We start from the raw sequence: 27,765 nt of genomic DNA on the forward strand, positions 1-27,765 counted from the left end.
GTGTGTGTGTGTGCTGACCATTTTGAGACACAATGAATACATTCATTATCCTAATCAATATTTTGCATACCCATGTGAAAGCTCAGACTGAACACTTTAAATGTATATGGTTTACTGTACATCAATTATGCCTTAAAGAAACCGGAACGTTATTTTCAAATCTCTTTTACTCTCTTCCCCACTTTAACTGTAAGCCCCACACATGCTGCTGTGGGTAGCTAATCTATGGGGGTTTGGGGTGGGGGGTCTTTGTTTTTACTCCCATGCAGGATTTCAAGGCCCATGTTTTAGTTTCATTCCTGTTGCTGAGATAAAAAATATCCTGACGAAAAGATCCTAGGGGAGAAAGCAGGCTTTTCTTTTCCCGCTTCTAATTTCAGGGTACAGCCCACCATGGGGAAGTCAAGGCAGCTAGTCAAGCAGACATATTACATACAATCAAAGGCAAAAAGAAATCAACACATTCATGCTCATTTGCTTGCTTGTGCTTGGCTAGATTTCCCCACAGTTTGGGGCCCCCTACCTAGGGAATGGTGCTACCTAGAGTAGGCTGAACCGTCCCACTGCAGGTAATATAAGCTCTGGCAAGTTGACAAAGCAACAACGTCCACGAACAATTCTTTGTTTGCTCAATCACTAGAGCTCCTTCTACTCCAAACCCCCACCCTGTCGCCAACACTATAACAGAAAATCTCCTTTATTTTCACAGACCTGAGTAAACTTTCTCAGAGACCACCCCAGAAGTGAAAGTGCTGCACTGGGAGCCACGTGCATATTTGATTTTTTTTTTTTTTTGTCTGTTTTTGTTTTTTGAGACAAGATTTCCTGGAACTCACTCTGTAGACCAGATTGGCCTCGAACTCACAGAGAATCACCTTTCTCTGTTTCCCAAGTGCTGGGATTAAAAGCATGTGCCACCACTGTCTGGCTTTTTTTCTTTTTTTGGGGGGGGGGTGCAAATTTGATTTTTACCAAGAACTGACTTCTATATTACAGAGGGGATAACACTTTGACAGTCCCACCGGGTGTCTGGAGAGTCCTCTATAGTTGGATTTCAGACTTTCATACTGCAACTAAGGGATGGACGTTGTTTCTAGTAGGCCCCACCCATTTTGATTTTGGTACTGGCCGTGTGGTCACTAACAAACAATTCTTCAGGCTGTGGCCATTTCCTGGTGATTTAACAAAAGAAATTTCTTGCTTATTTTTGTTTGTTTTCTAAATTATAATTCCGAGGAAGGGTGCAAATGCAAGATGAGAGTTCTTTGTTCTGTCTTCCCTGGGCACTCTTCGGCAACCCACAAAGGTTCCACCTCCATGAAAGAACTGGTCCTCGGTGCTTGGGCCAGTGTCCTAAACAGCAAGGAATGCAGTGACTCAGCTAGTCACTCAGGGACACTTTGGTGAGCAAGGCCACGGGAAGGAAATCATTACAGACAGCTGGACTGTAAAAAGCAAAAATACTCCACACACCAAGCTCCACCAGGCAGCAGAAGCCGAGCGTTCCATGATTCAACAGGCCTGTTTCTGCCACGTGGCTCATGCTCATGGTACGTGGCACATAGCCCTGGCTGGCTGCTGGCTGCTGCTCTAAGCACAGCTAGGAAAAACGAGAGAGCAGGGACCTCGGGAAAGCTGTGAGTGCATTTTCTCCCCACTCTGTGTTCGCTTGTCTGCTCCTTCTCCTCGTTTGCTGTCCCTTCACCCACTTATCACAGCCCTCAACATCAACAATAACTATAAGCTGGAATTAATCGTTTCACCCATGCCGGCAACTGGCAGGGACGCAAGGTCAAACAACCAGTATCCTCTCAGGGCCCCGAGGCGGGCAGACACCCGACAAGTCTTGCTCCCTGGGGTTGGTTCCAGCGTCCTGGGAAAAGAAGCCAGTAGCAGTTCCAAGGGACTGAGACTGGGCTGGAGACAGGACAATCGAAGATGTGAGTACAGGTTCGCTTGCTTTTACTGGAGGCCTAGTGTGTGTAAAACCCTGATCTTAAACTCAGTTAGTGAGGGCAGACCAAACAACCTGTCCTCCCAGGGTCCACATTCCCCTGGAAGGGGACAAACACCAGCTAGCCTCAAGAAGTAAGTTCCAATAGCACGTAAGGGGGTAATTCGTGTGTGTGTGTGTGTGTGTGTGTGTGTGTGTGTGTGTGTGTACTCACCCAGATGAGTTACGTGTGTGTGCGCGCGTGCGAGTATTCACCCAGATGAGATACACGTGAATGTATGTGTGAGTACTCACCCAGATGAGATACATGAGTTACGTGTGTGTGTGCGAGTATTCACCCAGATGAGATACACGTGTGTGTATGTATGCGTGTGTGAATACTCACCCAGATGAGATACACGTGTGTGTATGTGTGTGTATGTATGCGTGTGTGAATACTCACCCAGATGAGTTACATGTGTATGTGTGTATGTGTGTGTGAGTACTCACCCAGATGAGTTATGTGTGCCTGTGAGTACTCACCCAGATGAGTTACATGTGTGTATGTGTGTGTGCGTGAGTACTCACCCGGATGAGATACGTGTAGATGTGCTCACTCATGTATGCATATGTAGAAGCCAGAGGGTTGTCTTCCTCCACTGTTCTCCATTTTATTTTTGGATACAGTTTCTCTGTTTTCATTTTGGGCAGTCCGTAAGTCCTGAAGGTTATTTTTCTTTTTTAATTCATTTAGCACCCACAAAGGCCAGATGAGGGTGTGTGATCCCCTGAATCTGGAATTACAAATGGTTATGAGCAGCCATGTGGGTGCTGGGAACTGAACCCAGGCCCTCTGGAGAGCAATCAGCACTCTTAACAATTGAGCCATCTCTCCAGCCTGTGAAGAATTTTTTTTTTCTTCTAAGATAAAGTCTCAGGCCGAGGAAGGCAGCACATGCATTTAATCCCAGCACTGTGGAGGCAGAGGCAGGTGGATTTCTGTGAGTTCAAGGCCAGCCTGATCTACAAAGCAAGCTCCAGGCCAGTCAAGGTTGCATAATGGGGCCCTGTCTCAAGAAAGAAAAAAGAAAGAAGAGAGAGAGAGAGAGAGAGAGAGAGAGAGAGAGAGAGAGAGAGAGAGAGAGAGAAGAAAAGAAAAATAGTCTCCCATATCTACCCCAAGCTTGACTCACACACTTGCTTTGTAGCTGAGGAGGACCTGGAATTGTTCATCCTCCTGCTTCTACCTTGCTCAGTTTTATGAACAGCTGGGGTTTGGACCCAAGGTCTTTTGCATTCTACCAACAGAGATGCATCCCTAGCCTGCTGGAGAATTTTCTTTCAAGACACAGAAAGCTCCACTTTACACAGTGGTCTTTTGGGTTTTCCTCTTAGGTCAGAAATCACTGTCAAATTCCGAAAAGACTCAGCCATCTGATGTCGTTCCTGAGAGAGGCAGTTGAAGCCTGGACACTGCCAGGCAACATGGCGAGGCCAGTCAATCCTCAGCTGGCACCACAGGCTTTTCTTTGGCAGGGGCGGTAGAGGGAGAGCCCAGAGGAGGCAGGGCCAGAGAAGCTGCTTCCCAAGCCCTTCCCCTTTGCTAGCCATGGAAGATCAGGCCTTGCACCCAGAGCATGGGCTGGGCTTCGGAACCTTTAACCTGCTAGTGGAAGTCATTGAGAGTTGAATCTCTGTAGATGCCTTAGAGGCCAGAGGCTCTCTTGATCTAAGGGATGAAAAGGCCCAGCACCTCTTGGGTCTTGCCTCACCCTCTCCACCCTCTGTTTTCTGAAGTGCTCCCTTTACCTAGAAGCCAGAGGACTTCCACGATATCCACCATGTTTTTTCCTTTGCTCTTAGAGCAGGGAATATCACAACCACCTTCCTCATCTTGCTTTGCCAATACAGAACTACTTCCAGGTAGCACCATTCGGCCTTCTTATAAGGTAGGCCCCACGATACTCCATTAATCTTCTAATCTGCACTGGGTTTTCAGGCCTACATATGTCCTAGAGAAAGCTCTCTGGCCCCCTTCACCTGGCTATGGGCTTCTGGAGTTGTACTCACCTTAAATGGTAGTTGATTGACTGGCACCTTCTTAGACCCAGCACCCATGACTGTGAAGCCCATATGGCATGCCCAGGGCCTGGTTCGGCCCTGGTGTTTGTAGGTTATAAACAACCTACCTGAAAGCCTCCACTGTGCTTTAATCTCTGCCTGGGTGGAGACTTACACATTTCAGATCCCTTATTAGACCAAGTGTCAAACCAAGAGTTCGGAGAGAAGGGAAGGGCTTACGTAAGACACTAACAACTGCCAACCCCCCCCCCCCTCCAAAGTTTCTGACTCACTAGGTCTGGCAGGTGGGTAGGTGGAGAATGTGAATTCCTAACTCAGTCCCAAGTGCTACTACTGCTGCTGGCCCAGGGAATTCACTCTAAGTAACACAGGCTAAGGCTGGGGCGTGGCACAACCAGGAAAGTGCTTGCCTTGCAAGAGTAAGGACCTGGGGGAAAAAAAACTTAAAAAGCTAGGTGTTGATGGACATGGTGGCACATGCATTTAACTCTAGCACTCGGGAAGCAGAGGAAGGTGGATCTCTAAGAGTTTGAGGTCAGTCTGGTCTCTATATGGAATCCCAGGCTAGCCAGGGATAAATAGTGAGAACCTGTTGAAGAAGAAAGAGGGAGAAAGAGGAGGACAATGAAGCCAAGTGTGGCAGGTATGTGTGTGTGTGTGTGTGCGTGTGTGTGAGTGCGCGTGTGTGCGCGTGCGCGCGCGTGCGTGTGTGTGTGTGTGTGTGTGTGTGTGTGTGTGCGCGCGCGCGTTTGTAATCTCAGTTCTGGGGAGGCAGAGGCAGTTGGATTCCTGGGGTCAATGAGAAAACAAGGAGAATGGTTTCTGAGGAAAGGGACCTAAGGTTGTCCTCTGTCCTCTGCAAGCATGTGGATACTCGTACACTCATCCACACACAAATACACACAGGTGCACAGGAAATAAATCAATCCACGGTGGCAGTTTGAACGGCTTCAGCCCCCATAATCTCACAGGGAGTGGCACTGTTAGAAGGTGTGACTTTGTTGAAGTAGGTGTGGTCTTGTTGGAGGAAGTGTGTCCCTGTGGGGCAGGCTTTGAGGTCTCACACTTGCTCAAGATACCACCCAGTGTCTCAGATCACTTCCCGTTGCCTGCAAGATGCAGGACTTTTAGCAACTTCTTCAGCACCACGTCTTCCTGGATGTCGCCATGTCCCACCACGATGATAATGGACTGAACTTCTGAAACCGTAAGTGAGCCACCCCTATGAAATGTTTTCCTTTATGAGAGTTGCTGTGGCCATGGTGTCTCTTCACAGCAACCGAAACCCTATCTAAGGCATATACCTTAGAGCACCTATCTTTTCATTGGTAAATGGAATTGTTATGGGCTCCTTATGAGAAACCAATGAGAATGAAGAATTCGGCCTGGTGCCTGCACCCAGCAGGGGCTCAGTGAACACATGGCCAGAGGTGGAAAGGGTTTAAGCAGGTCAGCAGGGCTTGCAGAAGAGCTGAGGCCAGGGAGCCCTGGTTACAGTGTGGCGGCAGCTGGGAGTCATGCGTTGCTCTCGAACTGGATTAAGGAAACTGAATGTGGCAACGTTGGACAGGAGAGACCAGTGCTGTGAACTTGGGCATTTGGGCAGATGCTGTGAACTTGGGTGTTTGAGCAGACACGGATTTACCAGATTTAACAACAACAACAACAACAAATGAAAGCATGCAGTTACTCTTGAATTTTAGGCAAATAGTGAACGTTACACGGGACATACTTACACTAAGAAATGTGTATCTGAAATGGAAGTGCAGCTAGTGTCATTTGCTAACAGCAGCCACACACCGGTTGCCTGCCTTCCACCCCTAGAGACTGTTCCCCGAGACGAGCCAATTCCGGCTACCCCTGCATCCGGTCCCACTAGGACTGGTGGAGGCTCTCCTCCTGGCAGCCGGTCTCGCTGCTTATGACATGTGATCACAGCTGCAAGCCTGGCTCAGAGCGTCCATTCACCTCAGGCTGGGTTCACCCGCAAGGAAGTAGTAGGACAAAGTAAATAGTCACTGGACCTGCCTGTGGATTCAGAAGCATTTAGACTACCTAATTTCAACAAGAAGACAGTCTACTAAGAAACCAACAGCCACCAGTGGTATAGGATCCAGCTAGCAATGGGCCTAGGAAGAGGGGGAATGACCTAACCTTTAACTTCAGAAATAGGCAGATGCCGTCCACACTGTACATTCAGACTAAAAGGACACCCCAGAGGTGATGGCATAAGCCACAGCTGGAGCAGGGTAGTCCTTGCCTTGTTCAGCTTGGCTGGGTGTTAGGACAAATAAGACCACCAGAGACTGCCTCTCGCCCCCTCACACCTGTCCCTACTTACCAAATTCCAGGTGATTCAGAGTTCTGAAAACAAGCTTGGTGGAAATCCAACTTCTGTGATAATCTTTATATGACCTTTTCCCGCTCTAACAAAAAAAAAAAAAAACCAATGAAAACAGCATGAGCTTCATCTTCAAAGCTGTGAGATTAAAGCTGGTCGTGGGGCTGTGTGCCACTAAAGGGGCTAAGGCCAGAGAATCACCTGAGGCCAGGAGTTTGAAGTCATCCTGGGCAACAGAGCAAAACAAACAAATCCACATAAAACAAAAAGAAAGGGCTGAGGGTGGCTAAGTGGTAAGAGCTCTTGCTCTGCAAGCATGAAGAAGAATTCAAATCCCTAGGACCCACACAAAAAGACAGTCAAGGGGGTTAGAGCGAAGGCTCAGCAGTTCAGCACTCGGGCTGCGGAGCACAACTGTTTGGTTCCCAGTGCACACAAGGACCCTCACAACTGCTTTAACTCAAGTCCCAGGATATCCACTGCCCTCTTCTGGCCTCTGTGGGTACTGCACCCATGTGGTTCACAGATATATATGCAGGCAAAACACCCAAACATACAAAATTATAAAATAAAAAAGAAAGACAGACTTGATGGCACATGCCCATTTTCTTTGTGGGCAAAAAAAAAGAAAAGAAATCCAGTCACTGCTGTGTATGCTTAATAAGCCCAGCGGTGTGTGACACAGAGAGGAAGATTCAGAGACATCACGGGCTAGCAGAGCCCAGGAAGCAAGCTTCTGGTTCAGACATAGACCCTGTCTCAAGGCATTGAGGTAGAGATCTTAGAGATCTCCTCCAGCCTCCATCTCCACCCAGTCACTCCCCAGCACACACACACACACACACACACACACACACACACACACCTCAACAATGACAAGCATTATTGAATGTCTATTATGTGCCTTGCACTGTGTTCAGCATCTATTTAGCTCAGTAAAACTACATGGGGTTGAAACCCCAGTGCCCTGGGCTCAGCCTTTGTCAAGGCCATGAGGATTTAGACATGCAGCCAAGACTGAGGACCACCGATGATCAAATCTTCACAATGTAACCCTGCAAGGTAAGTTTTATCATCATTTTGCAAGTGATCAAAAAGTTAGATGTAGGCTGGGCATAGTGGGGTACACCTTTAATCCCAGTACTCTGGAGGGAGGCAGAGAAAGACAGAGCTCCGAGAGTTGAGGCCAGCTTGGCCTAAGTAGCTACATAGTGAGACCCTATCTATCTATCTATCTATCTATCTATCTATCTATCTATCTATCTATCTATCTATGGGAGACAAGGTCCCTCTACATAGTCCTGGTTGTCCTGAAACTCACTTTGTAGACCAGGCTGGCTTCAAACTCAGAACTCACAAAACTCAGCCTACCTCTGCTTCCCGAGTGCTGGGATTAAAGGCGTGCGCCACTGTGTCCGCCTGTGGGACCCCACATCTTTAAAAAAGAAAAAGATCAACTCTAGCATCGAAAGCCCCAGTCTGTGACCCCCTTCTACCTCTGGCACAGTGTTCTTTGAGAAAGAAGTTCCTGGTTTCCAGGGTTTAACCATCCAGTATAACCATTCTATCTAACAGTGCCATGGACAATGTTGTGGCACATCACAGTCGCCAGGGCCACCCTGAGAATGCTCTGCTTTCAGCACGGCTCCTCTAAGAGAGCAACTAGACATTTCAGGAAGGACAGCAAAAGTCAGTCATTTCTGAACAGGCTCTGTCACCTTGGATCCCAGGATGGAAACAGCTTTTCGCTTCTCACCTCCCAGTCCTTTCTACAGCAGGCTTTTCCCAGTTCCCCGCTCCTATCCCTCTAAGCCTGACTTTTATGCCTTTACCTTAAAATAAATAATAACACAAAACGTTTATTTAAAGCAGTGTTTCTCAAAATTGTGGCTTGTGACCCCTTTGTGGGGGGTCAAATGACCCTTTCACAGGGGTCACATATCAGATACCCTGCATATCAGATTCAGAACAGTAGTAAAATTATAGTTGTGAATTAGCAATGAAAATAATTTTATGGTTGGAGGTCACCACAGCATGAAGAACTGTATGAAAGGATCATGGCATTAGGAAGGTTGAGAACCAGTGACTTAAAGTAAGTGCACAGTGTATGCACAGCCTGCCTGGGACCTTGTAAGTGTAGATTACAGTTATCCAACTCAGAAGCAAGCACCTTTACTGGCTGAGCCCCTTTTTGTTGTTGTTAGTCTGTTTTTTGTTTTTGGTTGTTCTTGTTTTTTTAAGACAGAGTCTCTCCGTATAGACGTGGCTCTGTAGACTAGGGTGGTCTTGAACTCGGGGTTCCACCTGTTTCTTCCTGCCAGTGCTGGGAAAGAGGCTTGCATGGCTATGCTGGGCTAAGCCATCTTTAAAGCAAAAGCTGCCTGTGCTTTTCAGAACAAACGCCTTCAGCTTTTGATCTTTTCCGGCACATCTTTGCAGGGGCCAGACTTACTTACAGGTAGTCCAGAGGTCTGTGAGTCCGGAAAGGCAACGAACCACTGATTCAAAGTCAATCCTGGCTCAGCCGGGACCCCTTGCCATTATAACCTACGAATCTGCTCACTTAACGGGCTCTTGACACTGTTGGGTGGCGAGAAAGCGTGCCTGGGTGAAGACTGGTCACCATCTGCCCTCTGCTGGGCCGAGGTGGTATTGAGTGTGTTGCCCTTCCACGGACGCACCTGATGGGTGGTGGAGCGGGTATTTACTGCCAAGGCCCTGAGCGCGAGAATCTGTCCACTAGGAGTTCAAGTTCAATTAAAGAGAATATTTGGAGCTGTGTGGTGTAGCGGTGGTAGATCCCTTTGCGCGTAGCTGGGTTTGATATCAGCCCTGCAAAATTAAACAATGGTGACATTAATAGAGCAAATAAGAAATTTTAACTGTGAGCACATGGGCGGTTGGATCTCGGCTAGAATGAGCCAAGGAACGCTGTTCCTAGGAGGGGAAATCCGAGCACCGACCACTCCACAAACACATTTCACGTACTCTGGCAAATCCTACAAGTAGCATTCCTTTTTGATAAAATAAGAACTGGCGGAATTCGGCGGAAGATTAGCCCAAGGCCACAGAGCCAGGACGTAGGTAGACGCGGTTCCAAAGTCCTTGGGTCTCTGGTGTTCCTGTCGTTACAGCTGGTGACCACGCTGGCCCCGGGTCAGAGTCCTGAAGTCCGCTGCTTCCAAGTCTCCCTAGGAGAAAGGGTGCCCTTGGGTTTGAACACGGGACAGGGGCGGGGTCTTTTCGAAGGGAGGGGTGGAGCCAGGACCTGTAGGGGACAGCGACGGACCTGGTTGGTGGAAGGAGTGGAGCCGGGATCTCGCCGGGTCCCAGAGAAGGCGGAAGTGCCGGGACCTGGAGACTTACCTGTGGAACCTCTGCGCACAGGTAGAGGCGGCGTCTCTGGGTCCCGGAGATCCAGCGGAGGAGGAGAATTCCTAGGTAGGAACCTAGCTGGACCAGGGAAGAAAAATGTTTCTCTCCCATCCTGTTCTTCTATCTCACCTTCATTTACGTTCTAGGGCCAGAGTCCACCTAGAGGTCTGGAAAGAGTCGGGGGAGGGATTGCCTCACTTCCTCTCCGCGGCTGCCAGCTCCCTGGGTAGCCGAGACTAGGAACCTGGAGAAGCTGGGACGTTTTATGTTGGCTACCTTGGACTGACTGTGTGTTCTTGGTACTGAGTGTACTCAGCCGCAAAAAAAAAAAAAAAGCCCGGCCCCTTGCGGATCAATGAGGGGAGCTGAGGCGGCACTGTCCCTCTCTGGGACAACAGAAGTTGCTACCCTATGCTGGGGGGGGGGAGCTGCAGCTTTGTGACAGAGAACTTCGCTGAGATGGGAGGGACCCTGGGTGTCATCCCCAACACTGGTATAAACAAGCAAACAAAAGTGCTTACTCACCTCTCCCTTTGGTGGCAGATGGAAAGTCATCCCCACTTCATGACCCCCCCACCTCAAAATCTGGGCACCCAAGAAGGCAGAGATCTCAGGCCCAAGACAACTGGTTCTGGCTTCCCTATGGTAGAGGCAGACTAGAGGTAGAGGTCTGGTGGAGATTTCTAGTCTGGCTTGATCAAGGCGCTCCACAAGGCCTGGAATTCACCCGTCCCTCTTATAAATAGTGAGGTCCCCACTGTTGGGGATGTTGAGGGCCAGCTTGCTGTGTTTAAACTGTGAACTGCAAGTCGGGCTGCCCCAGGGACCGCACTGTCCACAGCCTGGGTGAGTGGGACCTGCTATGATGCTGGTGCTTCTGCTAGATGACACATAGGGGCCCAGCGCATGCTGTACAGCATTAGACGCAATCATCAGGCATTCGTACCTACCCACTTCAACAAGCTGAAATTAAGACTCCGATAAATCAAGTGATAAATCTGCCCAAAGCCATAGCTGGGAAGTGTGCAGATGAGAACTCAGGCACGATGGTGTTCTCAGCCACGGTGCTCTGCTGATGAAGTCTTAAGCTAGACAGCAGGAAAGTCAGGGAAGGGACAATTGTATAAGGCGGCAAGCAGAGCTCCAGGCTTGAAAAGGGCAGAAAAGAAGGTTCCCTTAGGGGGTGCATGAGGTGTGGGGCAAGATCAGTGGGCTTTTAGTTAGAGGCAAATGGGATTCTAGACTCCTTTGACATTTGAGTAAAATGGGTCTAAATTAAGGCCTATATTGTATAAGGGAACTGAAGCCAGCGAGTTGCTTGCCTGAGAAGACCTCACGAGCAGATCTAACTCTAGTGACACTGCCTCCCGTGTACCCGTCTCTGCCATCCAGCTCTTTTTCTTACAAGGAGACATTTGGTTGTGTTTGCAGTGTTGGGGATTGAGCCTAGGGCCTTTCATGAACAAGGCAAGTGTTCTACCACAGGCCTACATTCCCTAGCACCTCTAGGAAGCATTTAATATCAGGAGACAATGTGGCCGTCACCACCTTGGATGGGAGCTGGGGGCCCACTGGGTACCTAATGGTCAGGGACCAGAGACACGGTTTTACAATGCTCCCTGCTCAGTGTGCACGCACACACCCAAAGCAAACCACGCCTGCCACCCTACCCTGGGTCTCCAGTGCTCACTCATTTATTCCTGAAAACTCCTGGGTCTTCTCTGCTTTTTCTGTCTGTCTTGCCAGTCTGTCCCCTTAGATCTGTAGTCACTGCGCTCAGGGCTAGAGAGCAGAATGAAGCGTCCTACCGAGGTCACAATCAATAGGTATCTTGCAAACAAAACTGTTGTTGGATTTGAGTGGCATTAGGGAGCCATGGCATTTAATTTTGCCCTACTTTTTACTTAGCCTCCTACTGTCTCGGTCAAGACTTTATTATCAGATGCCCAGGTCATGAATGGCCACAGGGCATTGTGGGTGAGGGGCACCAAACTGCCTGGGTGCTAATCTCCACTCTGCCAGTGACTAGTTGTGACTCTGGGCAGGTCACATCATCTGTCTGAATTTCTGTTTCCATCCTCTGAAGTGCACCACCTGTTGACAGGAGAGGGGACTGGGATGGCATTCCCTCAAAAATGTCACCCAATGCGGTCCATCACTCAGACTTTTCCAAAAACCCAGCTACGGCTCTGGGAAGCGAGCTGTCTCTCCTCAACATTCAAGGATGCGAACAACCGCTGGGGAAGTTGTTGTGATGTGCATGTGGACCCGTGCAGGCTGAGTCGGACCTAAGTTTTCGTATCTCTAACAAGCTCCCCAGTGACACTTAGGCTGCCAATTCATGGACTACATTCCAGGCTCAGGGCATCACAGAACTGGGCAGAGGAGGCTGCTCTCTCTGCAGATGACTGTGGTGTGGTTTGGGGACTCTGGACTAATTGAGGAGTCAGGAAACCTGAGTCACGGCCTCCCCTGCTTCCCCCGCCCCCATCTGTGCTCAGCGCCATAAAGCTTGATAAGTGGCTTTAGCATTTTGAAGGATGATCCTGAACCCGTGTCCTCCAGGAACTCTTCTGTAAGATCTGAGAGAGGAGGGCCACATGTGGAGGTGCCTTGGGTCCTGTTCTCAGTCCTGGCAGCCAGGGGAGCATTAGGGCCACCAGCCTGAGAGCATAGCAGGTAGAATGGGCTGGATCTGGTAAGGGTGGAGTAAGGCAAGGGGATACTATGCCAGCTTGGTTATGACTCTTATTATAGTCCTGGCTTTTCCTTGCTGCCTCTGAAGCCTCCTGCCTTCGCCTCTCCCCTTCTTGCCTGAGGCAGGAAAGCTAGAGGGACCAGACTGCCTGGGGATGACAAGCAACACTGGCCTGAATGGACATCAGAGCTCTGGTCTGAAGCTAGGGACTGAGAACAATGGCCTGAAGACCATGAAGTAGGGCTGGGAGCCTCACCTGCCAGGTGGGCCATCGATGGACATCTTACCAGGAAAAAGAGGGGTTGGGAGTGTAGGGTTGGAGTGGTTCCTTAAGTTACCCAGAGACCTTACTGGGTGTCTGGTCTAGTAATAGCTCTCAGTGGAGTAATTAGGCCCCTGAAGTGGGTAAACAATTTCTAGGACCAGGAAGCAGCAAGCTCTCTAGACCCATTTCTCAACAGAAGATTTCCTTTCGGATGCCACCTATTCCCTAACAAGCCTGGCTGGATTTGGAGGCTCTCCCCCACTACCCACAGTGTACTGTTTCCACGGTGAATATTCCTCTTTGTTTCTGCCAAGGGTTCTGGACATGAGTCACACAGACCCGGACTTGACCCTCAGGTTCTCTCCTTACAGGTGTGAGACCCTGGGCAAGCCACTCCGCCTCTCGGAGCTTCGACCGGCTCATCTGTAAACAGGAGCAAGCCACCCTGCTCTGCCAGCCTTGCAGGGTTGTTGTGAAGTTTAGGTGAGCCATGCCCATGGAGTGCTCACGGGCATCACCATGAGTCATAGCATTTAGAGGCACGGGCACCCGGCTGTCGTCTCATCCTGAGCCCTTATTTTTACAGATGTGGAGATTGGCAGCAGGACAAGGCAGCTGGCCGCCCAAGGGATCCGCAGTAGGTCGGTGGGCCAGCCACGGCTAGGAGGCCCAGGTCTCCTCCCGAAGATCGTTCTACCCCACAGCTGCTGCCGCTGTACAGACACAGTCTCTCTTCCCTGGCTAAACACAACCTAAGCTTGGGCATCCCAGCTCTGGGCAGCAGCAGCCATGAACTATGTGGGGCAGCTGGCAGAGACGGTGTTTGGAACTGTTAAGGAACTGTACAGGGGCCTAAACCCTGCCACGCTGAGCGGCGGCATCGATGTGCTGGTGGTGAGGCAGCCGGATGGCTCCTTCCGGTGCTCACCCTTCCATGTTCGCTTCGGCAAGCTGGGTGTCCTGCGGTCACGGGAGAAGGTGGTGAGTGCTTTGGCCTGTGGTCTGGCTTCATCGGGGTGGGCTTTTGAAGGCGGCGTTATCAATCACTACTGTCCCAGAAAAGACTTGGCCTCCATAAAGGGTGGGGGTGGGGAGTACCTATCCTGTTTACCTTCTTTTATATTTTCATTGAATTTTCTTTAAAATTTTCTTTTGTTGTATTTATTTTATCTATGTGTGTATATATGATTGTATGCTTATTTGTGTGTACAATGTGGGAGTCAGTTCTTTCCTTCCACTACGTGGGTTGCAAGGATTGAACTCAGACTGTCAAGCTTGGTGGCAAGGGCCCATTCCTGCTAAGCCACCTCACTGGTCCTCATTGTTTTTGGGTTGGTTTAGGGCCTTGATCCAGAAGATTCTCATTTGCTGAGGTAGGAAGCCCAGTGGAGTAGAGCCGGATTCTGTGGCTACCGAGCCTTCCTCAGCTTACTGAGACCTCCCCTGTGGCCTTGCTAATCACCTCACATCTTCAACCCTAGTCACATCACCTTTAGGAATGGGCAAGTTTTTATATGCCTAATGCTAGCAATGGAACAGTTTGGGACAGTAAACAGGAACAGACAGTGTGGCCTTAAGGTCAGGTCTTTGGGGACAAGGCAGAGTCCCACATCAGCTTCCTCAGGTTCATGACAGAGACTTCGTTTAGCACCGTGTGTGAGCAGCAGTGTCGTGGGCCCAAACCCCATTCAAGTTGAGGTGACTGTGAATTTTTCAGAATCCTAGTAGGAAAGTATAATCTGTGAAAGACAGCGTACCTCAGTTCAGAGACTGGCTGTAGGGCTGGGCAGATGGCCGAACCAGTCAAGAGCTTGCCATGTCCTGAGCTGGGGTTCTTAACAAACTTTTCCCACATAAGCAGCAAGGTGCAGAAGACGTCTGTAGTCCTAGCCCTGAAGAGGAGAGGCAGGTAGATCTCCGGAGCTTGCTAGCCTGCCAGCCTCACCAGTCGGTGGGGGATCCTGTCTCGAAAAATAAGGTGGGGCGTGACTGAGCGTAGACCTGAGATTGGCCTCAGACACCCACAGAAGCAGGCACCCACACAAATATGTATACACACATGTGATACCGCACACAAGCACACACAAAATAAAACAAGGAGATCGGGGTGTAGTTGAAGACTTTTGGAATTTCATAGGCTCTGCTGGGAGGGCTGGCCCTCACAAATAATCCACTCCCACCACACACACACACACACACACACACACACACACACACACACACACGCCTCAGTTTCCTTGTCTATAAAATGGGGATAATGATGAGCTACTACAAAGGGTTGTTGTAAAGTTAAACAGGATCCTCTACAATAAGTGGTAATTCTCGCCATTATTCATGTCGTCAACACGGGTAGTCACAGTGGGAGCCAGGGAGAAGTAGAAGAATGAGGTCACAACGATGTTCTCCTGGTAACCCGGTGATAAGCAGCCAGGACCACGGGAGTCTGGAGAGAGCTGGAGGCAGTCAGGGTTATGGATCCAGTTTCTGGAAAGGGACCTGAACTCTGATGCTATGGCCCAGTCAGTACCCACCCACCGTTCCCTCTGCAGGTGGACATTGAAATCAATGGGGAGCCTGTAGACTTGCACATGAAGCTGGGGGACAGCGGTGAGGCCTTCTTCGTCCAGGAGCTGGACAGCGATGAGGTAGGGATGGGCGTCACCCCTTCACTGGTGCTGACCAGGAAGGAAGCTGGGATCTGCCATTATCCCTGACCTCTCTTCAGCAGAGAACTGATGTAGACGGTCACTTGAGACTGGCCTCCGCCTTCATGGTATTCTGTTATAGCCCAGAAAGGGGGGGGGCCCTTCTCTGGTCGATTCTAGTTTCTGGGGAAGGTTTCTGAAGCTGGAGCCCTCTGAGCTGAGCCCGTGGGGAGTGGAACGTTGGCCTGGCTGGGAGTCTCAGAAAACAGGAGGATAAGGAGACCGCAAAAAATAAAGCCTGGCTATTCGAGTCTGTGCAGTACCATACAGCCAGAATGCAGAGCTCGGGGTGTATGTGTGTGTGTGTGTGTGTGTGTGTGTGTGTGTAAAACGAGAAGCGTTTGCAGAATGGTCTAGCCCAAGGCAACAAAAATGTTTTAACTGCTTGAATTTGATAAACTTTAACTGAGCCTCTGTTGTATGCCAGACACTATGCAGCAGACTCAAACAAGTGACTCCTGTACCTTCAAAAGGAGCTCCGGATAAGGCTGGAGAGACAGCTCGGAGGTTAAGAGCACTGGCTGCTCTTGCATAGGTCCTGAGTTTCATTCTCAGCAGCCACATGGTGACTCACAACCGTCTATAATGAGATCTGGTGCCCTCTTCTGGCATGTAGTCATACATCAGGCAGAGTACTATAGCCATAATAAATACATATTTTAAAAAAAAGTTCCAGACAAGGGCTGGAATACAGGCCCATAAATATTCATTGATGCAGCCTCTTGGTCATTGCCAGGAAATGCAGCCTGAGCTTCCTGGAGGAAGTGGCACCTGGCTAAGTCTTAGAGGAGAAATGGGTGCGACCAAGAGGCAGTGAGAGGCTGAGGCCCTGACTGCTCAGATGGAGCTGCCTGGACTGCTGCCTCACCTCAGTGAGAGGGGCTTGTGGCCAGTGTGGGTTGACCCGTGCCTGTCCCTAAGCGAGCCCGCTGTGGGGTTCTGGGTAACCCGCTGACTCCAGCACCTTCAGCTCTCTGCCTGGTTCTCCCCACAGGAAGAGGTGCCTCCTCGCCTGTGCACCTCACCCATCCCATGGGGAGGCCTGTCAGGCTTTCCCTCAGACTCCCAGCTGGGCACAGCCAGTGAACCCGAGGGCCTCGTTATCACTGGGCGGAGAAAGAGGCGGCGCAGGAGAAAACCCAGACGCAGGGAGGATGCTGTAGACTCCAGTTCTGAGGAGTTGGAGGCAGGTGCTGAGAGTGAGCTGCCCTCACAGGAAAAGCCAACAGCAGAGTCCCCAAGGTGGGTAGGAGCCAGAAGGAGGCTGTGGGGAACATTTCTTCTGTGGATGCTGTGCAACTCTGGACAAGGGCCTTGGCGTCTCTGGTCTACTGTCCGAAGTCTGGATAGCCAGATTTCCCTGCCTGTCACTGAGCATTTCTCTGTGCTCCCTAAGCAGTGCTCAGGAGGAGGAGGAGTCCTCACCGCAGCCGAAAGACATCTACCCTTACTCTGATGGCGAGTGCACCCCGCAGGCCAGGTAAGGGTCCAGTGGGTGGCATGCTGCCCCAAGCTGGTTTCAGCTTTACGTCTTTGCGTTGACTAAGTGTGTCTGTTGTCTATCCGTATGTCTCCTTTGTAAAACATTCAGGTTTAGGGGCAATTTTTGTTTTATTTTATCTTGTGTTTGTCAGTGCTTGGGATCAAAGCCAATTTTTAAATTGTGGCAAAACATCCTTGACACGAACTTTACCAGTTTAACCAGTTCAGAGTGCACAATTCAGTGGCGCGGAGTCCGTTCACAGTGTTAAGCGACGGAAACTACTCTCTAGTCTTAGAACTTTCCTTCATGCTGAAAAGTCACATCTTAAGAGTACTTGCTTCCAGGGGATAAAATTCAGCTCCTAGCACCTATTAAATAGCTCACAACTGCCTGTCATTCCAGGAGATCTGGCGCCCTCTTGTGGCCTCCACAGGCACTGCACCCATGTGCACACATGCACATAAATAGATCTTCAAAGAAGTCCCATCTTGCCATCCTATTTGTTTTGATTTTTTGAGACAGGGTCTCACATAGCCAAGGTTGGCCTTGAATTCCTTACGTAGCAGAAGATGATGCTAAGATTACAGGCATGTTTTATGACATCTAGCTTTAAAATATCATATTGCCTTATTATTGATTTATAGGAGTTCTTTACATATGTGCATTTATATATGTATATGTGTGTGTGTATGTGTGTGTGCGCGCGCGCAAACATACATATTCTTGAATATTTTGGATCCAATACAGGCATAAATACCTATTGAAAATGTTTCTGAGTTGGGCTAGGTTGGGGAGTAGTGACAGTTGACTAGATTTGTCTCTGAATGCTTATTCTTTGCAGCCTCTCCTCCGGTGACCTAATGTCCCCTAAGAGTGACTCTGAGCTGGAGCTGCGGTCCTTGGAGCCAAGTCCCCTGAGAGCTGAGTCTCACATGCAGTGGGCCTGGGGGAGACTGCCTAAGGTGAGTTCCTCTGAGCTGTGCCTTTCAGGGACTCCCTGGCCCCTCTGCATCAGGGTAGAGTGGCTGGGGTGTGAGTCTTGGGAGCCCCCATGCACCAGGCTGTGTCTTCCTGTCTTTATCTGATTGAAGGTGGCGAAAACCGAGCGGCACGAGTTGTCTATGGTCCTCGACAGTATGGTCGAGGCAATCTCTGCTCTTCCTGGGGAACCTGACCCTAGCCCTTCCTCCTCTGCGGCTGGTGTGGACATTTCGAGACCCCCCATGCTACAACCAGTGGCCAGGGAGGATACAGTGCTTCCTGACGTGGAGACACATTGTGAGGAAACTCTAGTGGATTCTCCCCTTGCTGCCCGAGAGACTAAGGAAACCAAGACTCAGAATTCTAGGGGTGCGGGTCACCCTCCTGCCACTAAGTCATGGAGCTGGGCCACTCTGGAGAGCCACATTCCCTCTGGGCATCCAGACGTCTCCAAGGGAAAAGGTGAGTGATGCATCCCTGGCCTCAGGTTATGTCCTGGGTGGACTGTAGGACTTTAGGTACAGTTTGAGCAGCTGCTATATGCCAAGCCTTATGCTTGGCCAGTGTTCACAGGGCCCAGTTCAATGGAGGAGCCAAATGGGATACGTGTGAACAGGGAGGGCATGGCGTAGACCACACAGAACAGCGTCATTAGCTCAGGGACGGGGACTGTAAAGTCACAGGGTCTTGGAAGGGCTCTCTGAATAGTGGGAGTTGTAACTGAGACATGGAAAAGGAAGACTCGGCCATGGAAGGAATGAAAAGAAAATTCTAGGCAGAGGAAGCTGAGTGAGTGAGGCCAAGGTGGGAGATGTTGCAGGCCTAGGACTGAGACGGCTGCTGTTTTGAGTGAGGAGGTATGGGTGACGGGGTAGGAAGGCAGGCAGGCCAAGCAAGGCTGGACCACTCTCAGCTCGCAGTTTGTCTTCACCAAAGCGTGGGTAGGAAGACCCCTGGCCTGCATTGTCCAAGTTGATAGCCATTGATTTATAGGCAGCTAAATTAAATAAGTAAGGCCAGGAGATGGCATGCTGTTGGCGGGATGCTTGACTAACATGTGAGCAGCCAGGGTCCCAGCCCCAGCCCCACATAAACTGTGTACAGTGCTCCAAGCTTTTAATCCCAGGATTTGGGAGATATAGGTGGTGGGATCAGGAATGCAAGGTTGTCTTGGCTATATAGTGAGTTCAAAGCCAGCCTGAGGTACACGAGGCCCTGTCTCAAAGAAACAATACATGGGGTTAGTGAGGTGGTTCAGTGGGTAAGAGGCTTGCAGCCAAGCCTGACAACCCAAGTTGAATCCCCAGGAACCACCTGGGTGGAAGGAGAGACCTGACCCCCGCAAGGTATCCTCTGACCTCCGGAAGGAGATAACTGACCTCTACCCTATAACCTGCACATATGTACTGTGGTCCTCAGACTCACACACACACAAAAATAAATAAAAATGTTATTAAAATATACCAATAAATAGGTAAAAAAATAAAATGAAATGATTAAAATTATACTTTAAAATTCCACTTCTCTACGACACCAGTCTATCTGAGGTGTGCTTAGTAGCCACATGTGGCTAGTGGCTGCCATACTGGACAATACAGATAAGGGACATTTCTGTCATGAAAGAGTTCTGGAGGACAGCATCCGCTTAGGACATTCAGAGGCAATGGGCCACATGTTGCTCATGCCACTGAACCCATGTTTGGTGGGCGGGTGTCCCCTCCTTCACCCTCAGGTTCCCTGAAGAGAAACCACCACCTGGGCCCCAGTGACATCTACCTGGATGACCTGTCCTCCCTGGACTCTGAGAATGCAGCCCTTTATTTCCCCCAGAGGTACCTGGGCTCTGGGTGACAGGGAGTTTGGGACTGGGGCCTGTGGAGCCAAAGGCGTCCTATCAAGATCCAGGGAGGAAAGGGGGAGCCACCTCCATCTCCTTTTGTGTTCATATCATTGCTGGCCTCTTTGTCTTCAGTGACTGCGGGATGGGGCCCAGGAGGTGGAGTGAGCCCAGCAACCAGAAGCTCCTGGAGAACCCCAACCCTGAACACGTAGGCGAACCCACCCTGGACTCAGTGGACAAAGTAGCATTGTCCCTCTGTGGTGGACTGGCTGAAACCCGAGACATCCCCCTGGGTATGTTCAACCATGGTGCCAGCCATCCCGAGGATTAGTGCAGAGCTAGGGACCAAGGGAGGATGGGGAGGGTCAGAAAAGGGATGAAGGCTTCTATTGATGAAAGGAGGTGAGAGGAAAACAGATATGACACCCAGGAGCCTTAGGAGGACAGAGATGACACCCAGGAGCCATAGGAGGACAGAGATGACTCCTTAGGGCCAAGGAAGAGCAGGGAAGCACTCTAGAAGTCACAGCAGGGCAGGGAAGACTTCCGGGAGGCAGGGGAAGTCAGGGAAGACTTTTGAGGGGGGGGGTAGCACAGATGTGAGGCTGCCCCGTGGTACCCACTCTGATCCAGCATCTTTGATGCTTGATAGTAAGCCTTGACCTAGCCTGTAGATCCTGGAGTGGGAACAGGTGTAAAAACCACAGGAAGGGGGACATGTTGCTAGGTCAACGACCTGGCCAATAGGAGGTTTGTAGGAGGGTATGGGGCAAGCAGAATATGTGGGACATGGCAGTATCAGCCCTCACTCTCTGCCTCTGTGCCCAGAGAAGTTCAACCAGCACGTGGTATCCTATGAGGACCTCACTAAAAATCCCGGGCTCCTGGATGACCCAAACCTCGTGGTGAAAATCAATGAGAAGTGAGTGGCAGGTTGGGGGTGGTGGATGGCCACAGTCACCCACGCTATGCCCTCAAGCTGCTGCAGCTCTGACAGCTCGTTCTGTCTCTCTAGGCATTATAACTGGGCTGTGGCTGCCCCCGTGATCCTTTGTCTGCAAGCCTTCCAGAAGAACTTACCCAAGGTAATGCTTAGAATACCACTAGAGCCATGGCCTTGAAGTCATAGCCTTGAAGAGAAAAATAGGTGAACGCAGGTGAAATCAGAGCAGGATAGAGATCCAACAATTGGCCAAACTGAGACAAACTCGAGAGTTTGGGATCTGAAAGATAAGGCTTGGGGAACAGGGTTCCGCTCTGCCCCTCCTCTGTCCTGGACTGAGGGGCGACTGCTTCCTTGGTCAGCCCGCATCTACTGAGTACCTATGATGTGCCGTATCTGGTCTGGGGAGTCACGTGCCAAACAAACGCATCCCCTAGGAAGGCCCAATTGATCAAAGAGTCATCAAGTTCAACTGAATGCTGGGGATGAGCAGCCTTGGTGCTGTGACAGCTAACTACAGGGCGTCTGCTGAAAAGGTGCTCACTAAGCCAGCCAAACGGGTGACGGTCCTGAGCAGTTCAGGCGGGGAACAGGGAACAGCATGTGTAGATGGGGGAAGGGAGCCAGCATTGATCTTCCTTCTCAGAATCTCCACTTGGCCTTTTGGGGACACCTGCCCTCTCTGTGAGATCAGCCTGGGACTGTGCCTGCCCTTTCTGCCCTCAGGAGGCACCCATGGCCCCACTCTGGCTTTCTCCGTGATTCTTCACTTAGTTAGGCTTCCTCAAAGGTTAAATGCTGATGGTATCCCTTCAGTGCGTCTGGTCTGGCTCTATCAGATGGCAACGGAGATAGGATCTAGAGCCAGTGGGAAGGAAGTCACTTCCCTGTTTGACTCTCCTCATTTTATCCAGACAGACCCACCACCTGAGGCCTTTGAGAGACCCCCACCCAAGCCTGTTAGCATTCAGGCTGGTGGACCCCAAGCTCATGTCCTTCTGACTTGAATTCTGTAACCTGAATCTGTAGGGCATTGATGTCATTATAGGCAGGCCTAGCTCTGGACTTTGCTGGGTCATCTAGCATGCATCTAATCAGCTTTTCTTCCTCAAGGTAATTCTGCCCCAGTCTGGTACTGATCAGAATACAAAGAGGGGGTGGGTTAGGATCTCTGACTTCAGGAAGTTGTCTGTGTCTGTCTTTGGGATTGAAGAGAATCCTGACTACAGTCTGTCCTCGGGGCCACTGGGAGGCGTCAGGCACAGAGTACCAATTCCTAAGACTCTCCCAATGCAGCTTACCTTCAGCAGTCCAGTAGGCCATGGGCTCATGCGATCTGGAAGCTAGGCTAGAGCCAGGAGTTCTGGCGAGACAGGAAGGACCCTTGGTCTCCTCTGCAGAGTTAAGAGTCACTCCTGGGCTCTCAGGAGGAAGAAGAGTCAGCATTTTCTTCAGCCTCCAGAGGTTGATAGTACCATTCTCTAGGTTGGGCCAAGATTCCGGGCTCGGGGCTGGAGAGATGGCTCAGAGGTTAAGAGCATTGCCTGCTCTTCCAAAGGTCCTGAGTTCAATTCCTGGCAACCACATGGTGGCTCACAACCATCTGTAATGAGGTCTGGTGCCTTCTTCTGGACTGAAGGCAGACACATAGAAAGAATATTGTATACATAATAAATAAATATTAAAAAAAAAAAGATTCCGGGCTCATGGGGTTTCCAGTGCCAACATAAGGTAGTTTTGCTGCTTGCAGAAATAACTTGTTCCCATTATCTACCCACAGAGCACTGTGGACAAACTTGAGAAGGAGAAGATGCCTCGGAAGGGTGGCCGATGGTGGTTTTCCTGGAGGCGCAGGGACTTCCCAGCTGAGGAGGTAGGTGGGTGATCAGTGATCACCAGGGCAGCACAGGGCCGGAAACAGAATTTGCTTATGGAAGTTCTTCCCACAGCACAGTGCCCAGAGGGAGAAAACCACAGCCAGGGAGCAGCAGGGGTGAGTTGGACCTGTTGGCAGGGCTTGGGGCTGGAGCCTGGCGAGAACCACCCTGGTTGGGTGAGGGGTTCTAGAACCTCTTCCCCAGCCATAGTAGGTGTCAATTCCCAAGCACTTCATTTTCCTGAGAAATGTTCCCACCTCCAAGATGGGAAAACTGAGACCTAGACATGCCAAATGTCCCTCTGGTAGGAAATGGCAAAACCGAGCTGGTGTGCAGACTCCTAGCCTGGGTAAGGGCTGCTATATTAAGGGGAGGGTCAAGGGTCAAGGGTCTCTCTTCCCCAGTACACAAGGACTTGCTTACTCGGCTCCCGCCCCCTTTTTTTTAACCTTAGAAGTGACCCAGCCATCCAAGTTTGGGGAGCAAGTGACCAAGGGTGGGCCAGCTGAAGCCAACGCAAGTAGGACTTGGGGTACATTCCAGAATACATGTGTTCAGGAAACCCTCTCCAAGGTGGACATCCCAAGGAGGCATCCTGAAGTTAGGAGGATTGGGCCTCCTTTCCAGCTTGGCTCTCACCTCCCTGGGAGGACATCCCACACAGGTGGCACTTGACGGGAAGGCCATCTCTAGAGGGACAGGAACAGGCCCTGGGTTGAGTGTAAGCAAAAGAGGGACCTTTTACTGGGGGAGGTGGCTCACAGGCCAGTATTAGCCACAGAGAGAAGACGGAAGTCCTAAGCAGCGATGACGATGCCCCAGACAGTCCTGTGATCCTTGAAGTGCCCCGTCTGCCACCTCCCACTCCGGGCTGCGTCCCTACCTACAAGAAGTCCCTTCGCCTGTCTTCGGAGCAGATTGTGAGTGCGGAGACGGGCTGGGCTGTGTTAATTCTATTCAAGTCGCACAGGGCCAAGAGGAGATACAGGTCACCACAGGCCAGTCTCTGTTCTGTAGGCAGCTTCCCTGATGGTCTGTGCTAGAACAGCCGTGGGGGCTCACTTTTTCGTAGGCCAGCTCATTTCTCTCAGGTCAGATGGGAAAAGCCCTCTGACGTCCTAAAATATCTACCTGCAGTGTCCTGCAGTGTCCCTTGGACACCTCATTGAAGTCACCCGTGCTGACAACAGCTCTTAAGATTTTGACAACCCCTTCCATCCGTCACTGTGTGGATTCCCTGAGATCTATGGTCCCATTGTCAGGGTTTGACCCGCCTGATACAGGATAGCAACCACTTGCCTGGTACCCTATAGAGTACTCGTCTGCTTTTGGATGAGCCAGAACACGGGGGTCACCTAGCTATGATGGGGAGCAACCACCCTCATTATCCGTGGATCACATTCAGGGCTAGGTCTCCCTCTAGAGGAATATTGATTCAGGTATCCTAGCCACAAAGCAGCTTCCTATGATGGTCCCATAGTGCCCCAGCCTATCAAAACAATAACTCCCTGTCAAAACTAGCCCGTGACTGACCTAGACAGCCAGGCAGAGAGTCACAGACATAGCCTGTCCGATATTTGTGTCATGGAGAGTTGAAGGGAAGTCGGGGCTCCTGTGCCCTGGCACTATGCAGGTCCCTGGGCAGCACAGATGCCTTCTGCCCGTGTGCATGTGTCCATGTGTGACCATCATGAGACTCCTCAGAAAGGGGCTCTGAACTAAGAGGAAGTGGAGAAAGAGGCTCGTGGGGATCAAAAGCCACAGTCCAAGTAGAGGGTGGTCAGGGAACATACCTTCCCCATTTGCCTATCCCCAGCGGTATCTGAACCTGCACGAAGGAGCTAACGATGTGGTCTTCAGTGTGACTACCCAGTACCAAGGCACCTGCCGTTGCAAAGCCACCATCTACCTGTGGAACTGGGATGACAAGGTGGTCATCTCTGACATAGATGGCACCATCACCAAGTGAGACCCAGCTGCCTGTGAGGAGCCTGGGGGAAGTGCCTGGGCACTTACCTCCCTTCGTGCTGGGTGTATGGGAGCATTATGAAATGCCTTCTTCTGGGTGGGCTGAGACACATTAGGCCACACCCGTGGAGCGTGGGAGCCATTTGGGTAGCCTAACTGACCTTTCTTCCCTGGTTATAGGTCCGATGCTCTCGGCCACATTCTGCCCCAGCTGGGGAAAGACTGGACACATCAGGGCATCACTAGTCTCTACCACAAAATCCATCTGTGAGTGCTGAGCTCTGGCTGGGCCAGGGCTCTTATCTGGACGGAGGGAGTCAAAGGATATGTTAGGTCACCATAATGTCTTCCCTTGAAAACCAGTCTTGGGCACCACCAGAGCCCATAATAGAAGCAGCCTGGGAAGTCCATAAAACACTGAAACCTTTCTGGTCCTTAGTTCTCTTGTGAGCCATCTACCTGCTGACCTCAGGGTAGCAGGAAGCCCTTAAAACAGTGTTCATGTTCTAGCTGGGACATCTGCCGAGATCACCTCTCAAAGCCTTCCCAAACTCCTCCGGGGATGAAGGCCAGAGCCCAAGAGTTGAGATGAGTTTACAGCCAAGGAGCAACGAGAATATGGAGATTGTCTCTGATTGGCTCTGTCTCCCCCACCTCCAGAAATGGGTACAAGTTCCTGTACTGCTCAGCACGGGCCATCGGCATGGCTGACCTCACCAAGGGGTACTTGCAGTGGGTGAGCGAGCATGGTTGTGGCCTTCCTAAGGGCCCCATCCTGCTGTCTCCCAGCAGCCTCTTCTCTGCCCTCCACAGGTAACCACCATCACATACAAGCCCGGGGCCCCTTGCAGGGAAAGGCTAGAGTATCTTCAACCTAATGCATAGTTGCTCGCAGACTCCAGCCTAGCACACATTTGCTCGTGGGTATCCGACAAGGCTGGGTCAGACATGTCTTCTGACCCCCTGGTGTCTTGCTTTTCCTTTTCCCTCTTCCCTGTCCACGGTCATGGCCATTCTAGGGAAGTGATCGAGAAAAAGCCAGAGGTATTCAAGGTTGCCTGCCTGAGTGACATTCAACAGCTGTTTCTGCCCCAAGGACAACCCTTCTATGCTGCCTTTGGGAACAGACCCAATGTGAGTGTCTCCCTCCTCCCTGCCGCAAGCAGGCTCAGACAAGGCCCTAACCCTTTCTGTCTCTTGCAGGATGTTTTTGCCTACCGGCAGGTAGGCCTCCCTGAATCTCGGATCTTCACAGTCAACCCCCGGGGAGACCTCGTTCAGGAGCTCATAAAGAACCACAAATCCACGTAAGGGCCATATGTCCCCCATGCCTCTCCCAGGACCACAAATCCTGGGCCTCACCAACTGTGAAGGTCACTGCCCTGTGACAGCTCAGTGCAATCCTTTCTGCCCCGCAGGTACCAGCGGCTCGGGGAGGTGGTGGAGCTTCTTTTCCCACCCGTGGTGCGTGGCCCCAGCACAGACCTGGCCAACCCTGAATACAGCAACTTCTGCTATTGGCGGGAACCACTGCCACACGTGGACTTTGATGCCCTGGCTTGAGCCTGCCCACGCCATTCTCCTTGCTCTGACCCAGGCCTGATGGGTGCCAAGGACACTGAGGATTGGAAGATGAGTGACAGGGGCCCAACCCAACAAAGGGGCAACACGTTGGTGGGCAGCCAGAGACCTTCCTTTCTTCCTGAAACACAAATGCTGTTGTCTTTGGTGTGATTACTCAGTACCAGGGCACCTGCCACCACACGGCCATCTACTTGAAGAAATGGAAAAGCAAAGCAGACATCTCTAGCACAAATGGCACCATCATCAACTGAGGCCCAGCTGGCTGTGGGGAACATGGGGAATACCTAGGGACCATGCACGTGCCTAGGACCTACCTCCTGACCAGGGGTGGGGCAGCTACCCCCAGGGCTAAGTACAGCCCTGACCTCCAACAATTAAATGTATCGCTAGACCCTTGGAGGATTCTCTATCCCCCTTGGCCAGTGGTTCTCAACCTGTGGGTCGTGACCCTTTCATAGGGGTCATATATCAGCTATTCTGGATATGTACAATACAATTCATAGCAGTAGCAAAGTTACAAAAATAATTATGGAGGAGCAAGAACAATACTTTTATGGTTGGGAGGGGTCACCATAACATCAAGAAACAGTTAAAGGGTCACAGCATTAGGAAGGTCGAGAACCACTGCCCTAGGTGTATCTGTCACTGTGGCCTTGTCTCAAATTGTGATCGAGGAGGTGGCCTCATGAAAACTTGAGACCTAGATGGAGAGTGAAGGGTGTCATCAGCAGGCCCCTTTGCATCCAGCGACAACTCCTTTCTCAGGGTCTGGCTGAGTGCCACGTGGGAACACCGCTATCCCATCCCTTCCTGGGAGCCCAGACTACCCCTCCAAAGCCAGATGTTCCTATCCGCCCACAGTTCCTGATCCACACATCTCTTTTCCCTCTGAATGCTTTGAACTCTCAGCCCCAAGCCTGTATGGTTCAGAGCCCCTCTGAAAAGAGAAAAGAGGGACTTGGCAGGGGTGTGCGGGGTGGGGGTTTGCAAAAGGGCTTGTGGATTGCGGTTTCTGCCAGCCTTGTCCCTGCCAAACCACTGCCCAGTCACCCTCGACCCCTTCCTGAGGGCTCAGCCCAGTCCTGGCTACAGCAGATGGTGTTTGCTGACCATTCTGCTCTGGCTTCGGCTGGTCAGTCTAGTGTCCAGTTGGCTGCATGAGCCATCATCCCAGGCACAGTGGGACATAGAATGACATGTCAGTAGCCTACCCTCCCACTGCTACTAGTGAAGAAAACACCATTAGACCAGTTCAAAGATTTAATCTTCGGCCTGCTTTCCAGCCACACCAGAGGGGAGGGCAAACACTGAATGTCCACAAGCCAGGATGCAGGACTGTGGGGGAAACAGCACAGCAGGCCCAGGCTGTGTGGGGGAAATTGAGGCCAGGGGTCAGTAGAGATGGACAGTCTCTAAGCACATGTATTTCCCAGTTGCGCCATGACAGCTCCCTACCCCACCTCTCCAGTTTGTGAACCTCCTGGCAAGGCTGTTGTAGTTGGTTAAAAAGCAAGGTTTTGACTCCTTTCCATCCGGCTACAGCCCCTTTCTTGGGATCTGCCTCAACAGACTTTCTAAGGCTGCTCTTGGCCAGAGGTACTGACCTGGGTGGCAAGGGAGAGATTTCTTTCCTCTAACTGGAAGGACCACGTGGGTGTATTTGTGAATTCAAAGAAAAATGATAAATTGG

General features: G+C 50.9%; 1 protein-coding gene across 12 annotated transcripts; it reads left to right on the forward strand.

The window, feature by feature from the left end:
* Positions 1-1,567: 1,567 nt before the first annotated feature.
* Lpin3 (lipin 3) lies at positions 1,568-27,745 on the forward strand. 12 transcript variants are annotated; one of them, XM_075962917.1, is made up of 23 exons: positions 1,568-1,637; positions 5,132-5,222; positions 12,850-12,980; positions 13,066-13,177; positions 13,281-13,675; positions 15,244-15,339; positions 16,394-16,641; positions 16,799-16,879; positions 17,724-17,844; positions 17,974-18,325; positions 19,596-19,695; positions 19,836-19,996; positions 20,532-20,625; positions 20,719-20,788; positions 22,427-22,519; positions 22,596-22,639; positions 23,299-23,443; positions 24,340-24,488; positions 24,672-24,758; positions 25,152-25,304; positions 25,511-25,625; positions 25,695-25,798; positions 25,910-27,744. In XM_075962917.1, exons 5-23 carry the CDS (start codon positions 13,484-13,486, stop codon positions 26,052-26,054), a joined length of 2,550 nt encoding a protein of 849 aa, XP_075819032.1. In that variant the 5' UTR covers positions 1,568-1,637; positions 5,132-5,222; positions 12,850-12,980; positions 13,066-13,177; positions 13,281-13,483; the 3' UTR covers positions 26,055-27,744. The 12 variants fall into 12 exon arrangements, with proteins under 12 accessions (XP_075819032.1, XP_075819033.1, XP_075819037.1 ...); XM_075962918.1 differs by having other exon boundaries at positions 5,138-5,222; XM_075962915.1 differs by lacking the exons at positions 1,568-1,637; positions 5,132-5,222 and adding exons at positions 9,724-9,743; positions 12,555-12,692 and having other exon boundaries at positions 12,891-12,980.
* The last annotated feature ends 20 nt before the right edge of the window (positions 27,746-27,765 follow it).

This window comes from Microtus pennsylvanicus, chromosome 2 (assembly GCF_037038515.1).
Source record: "Microtus pennsylvanicus isolate mMicPen1 chromosome 2, mMicPen1.hap1, whole genome shotgun sequence".
Lineage (NCBI taxonomy): Eukaryota > Metazoa > Chordata > Mammalia > Rodentia > Cricetidae > Microtus > Microtus pennsylvanicus.

What these genes read in the sequence shown, in the direction of transcription:
- Lpin3 (XM_075962917.1), top strand. Translation starts at nt 13,484, where the DNA reads ATGAACTATGTGGGGCAGCTGGCAGAGACGGTGTTTGGAACTGTTAAG. An exon ending in GTGGTGAAAATCAATGAGAA is followed by an intron (nt 20,626 to 20,718) that starts GTGAGTGGCAGG and finishes CTGTCTCTCTAG; the next exon opens with GCATTATAACTGGGCTGTGG. An exon ending in CTCTACCACAAAATCCATCT is followed by an intron (nt 24,759 to 25,151) that starts GTGAGTGCTGAG and finishes CCCCACCTCCAG; the next exon opens with AAATGGGTACAAGTTCCTGT.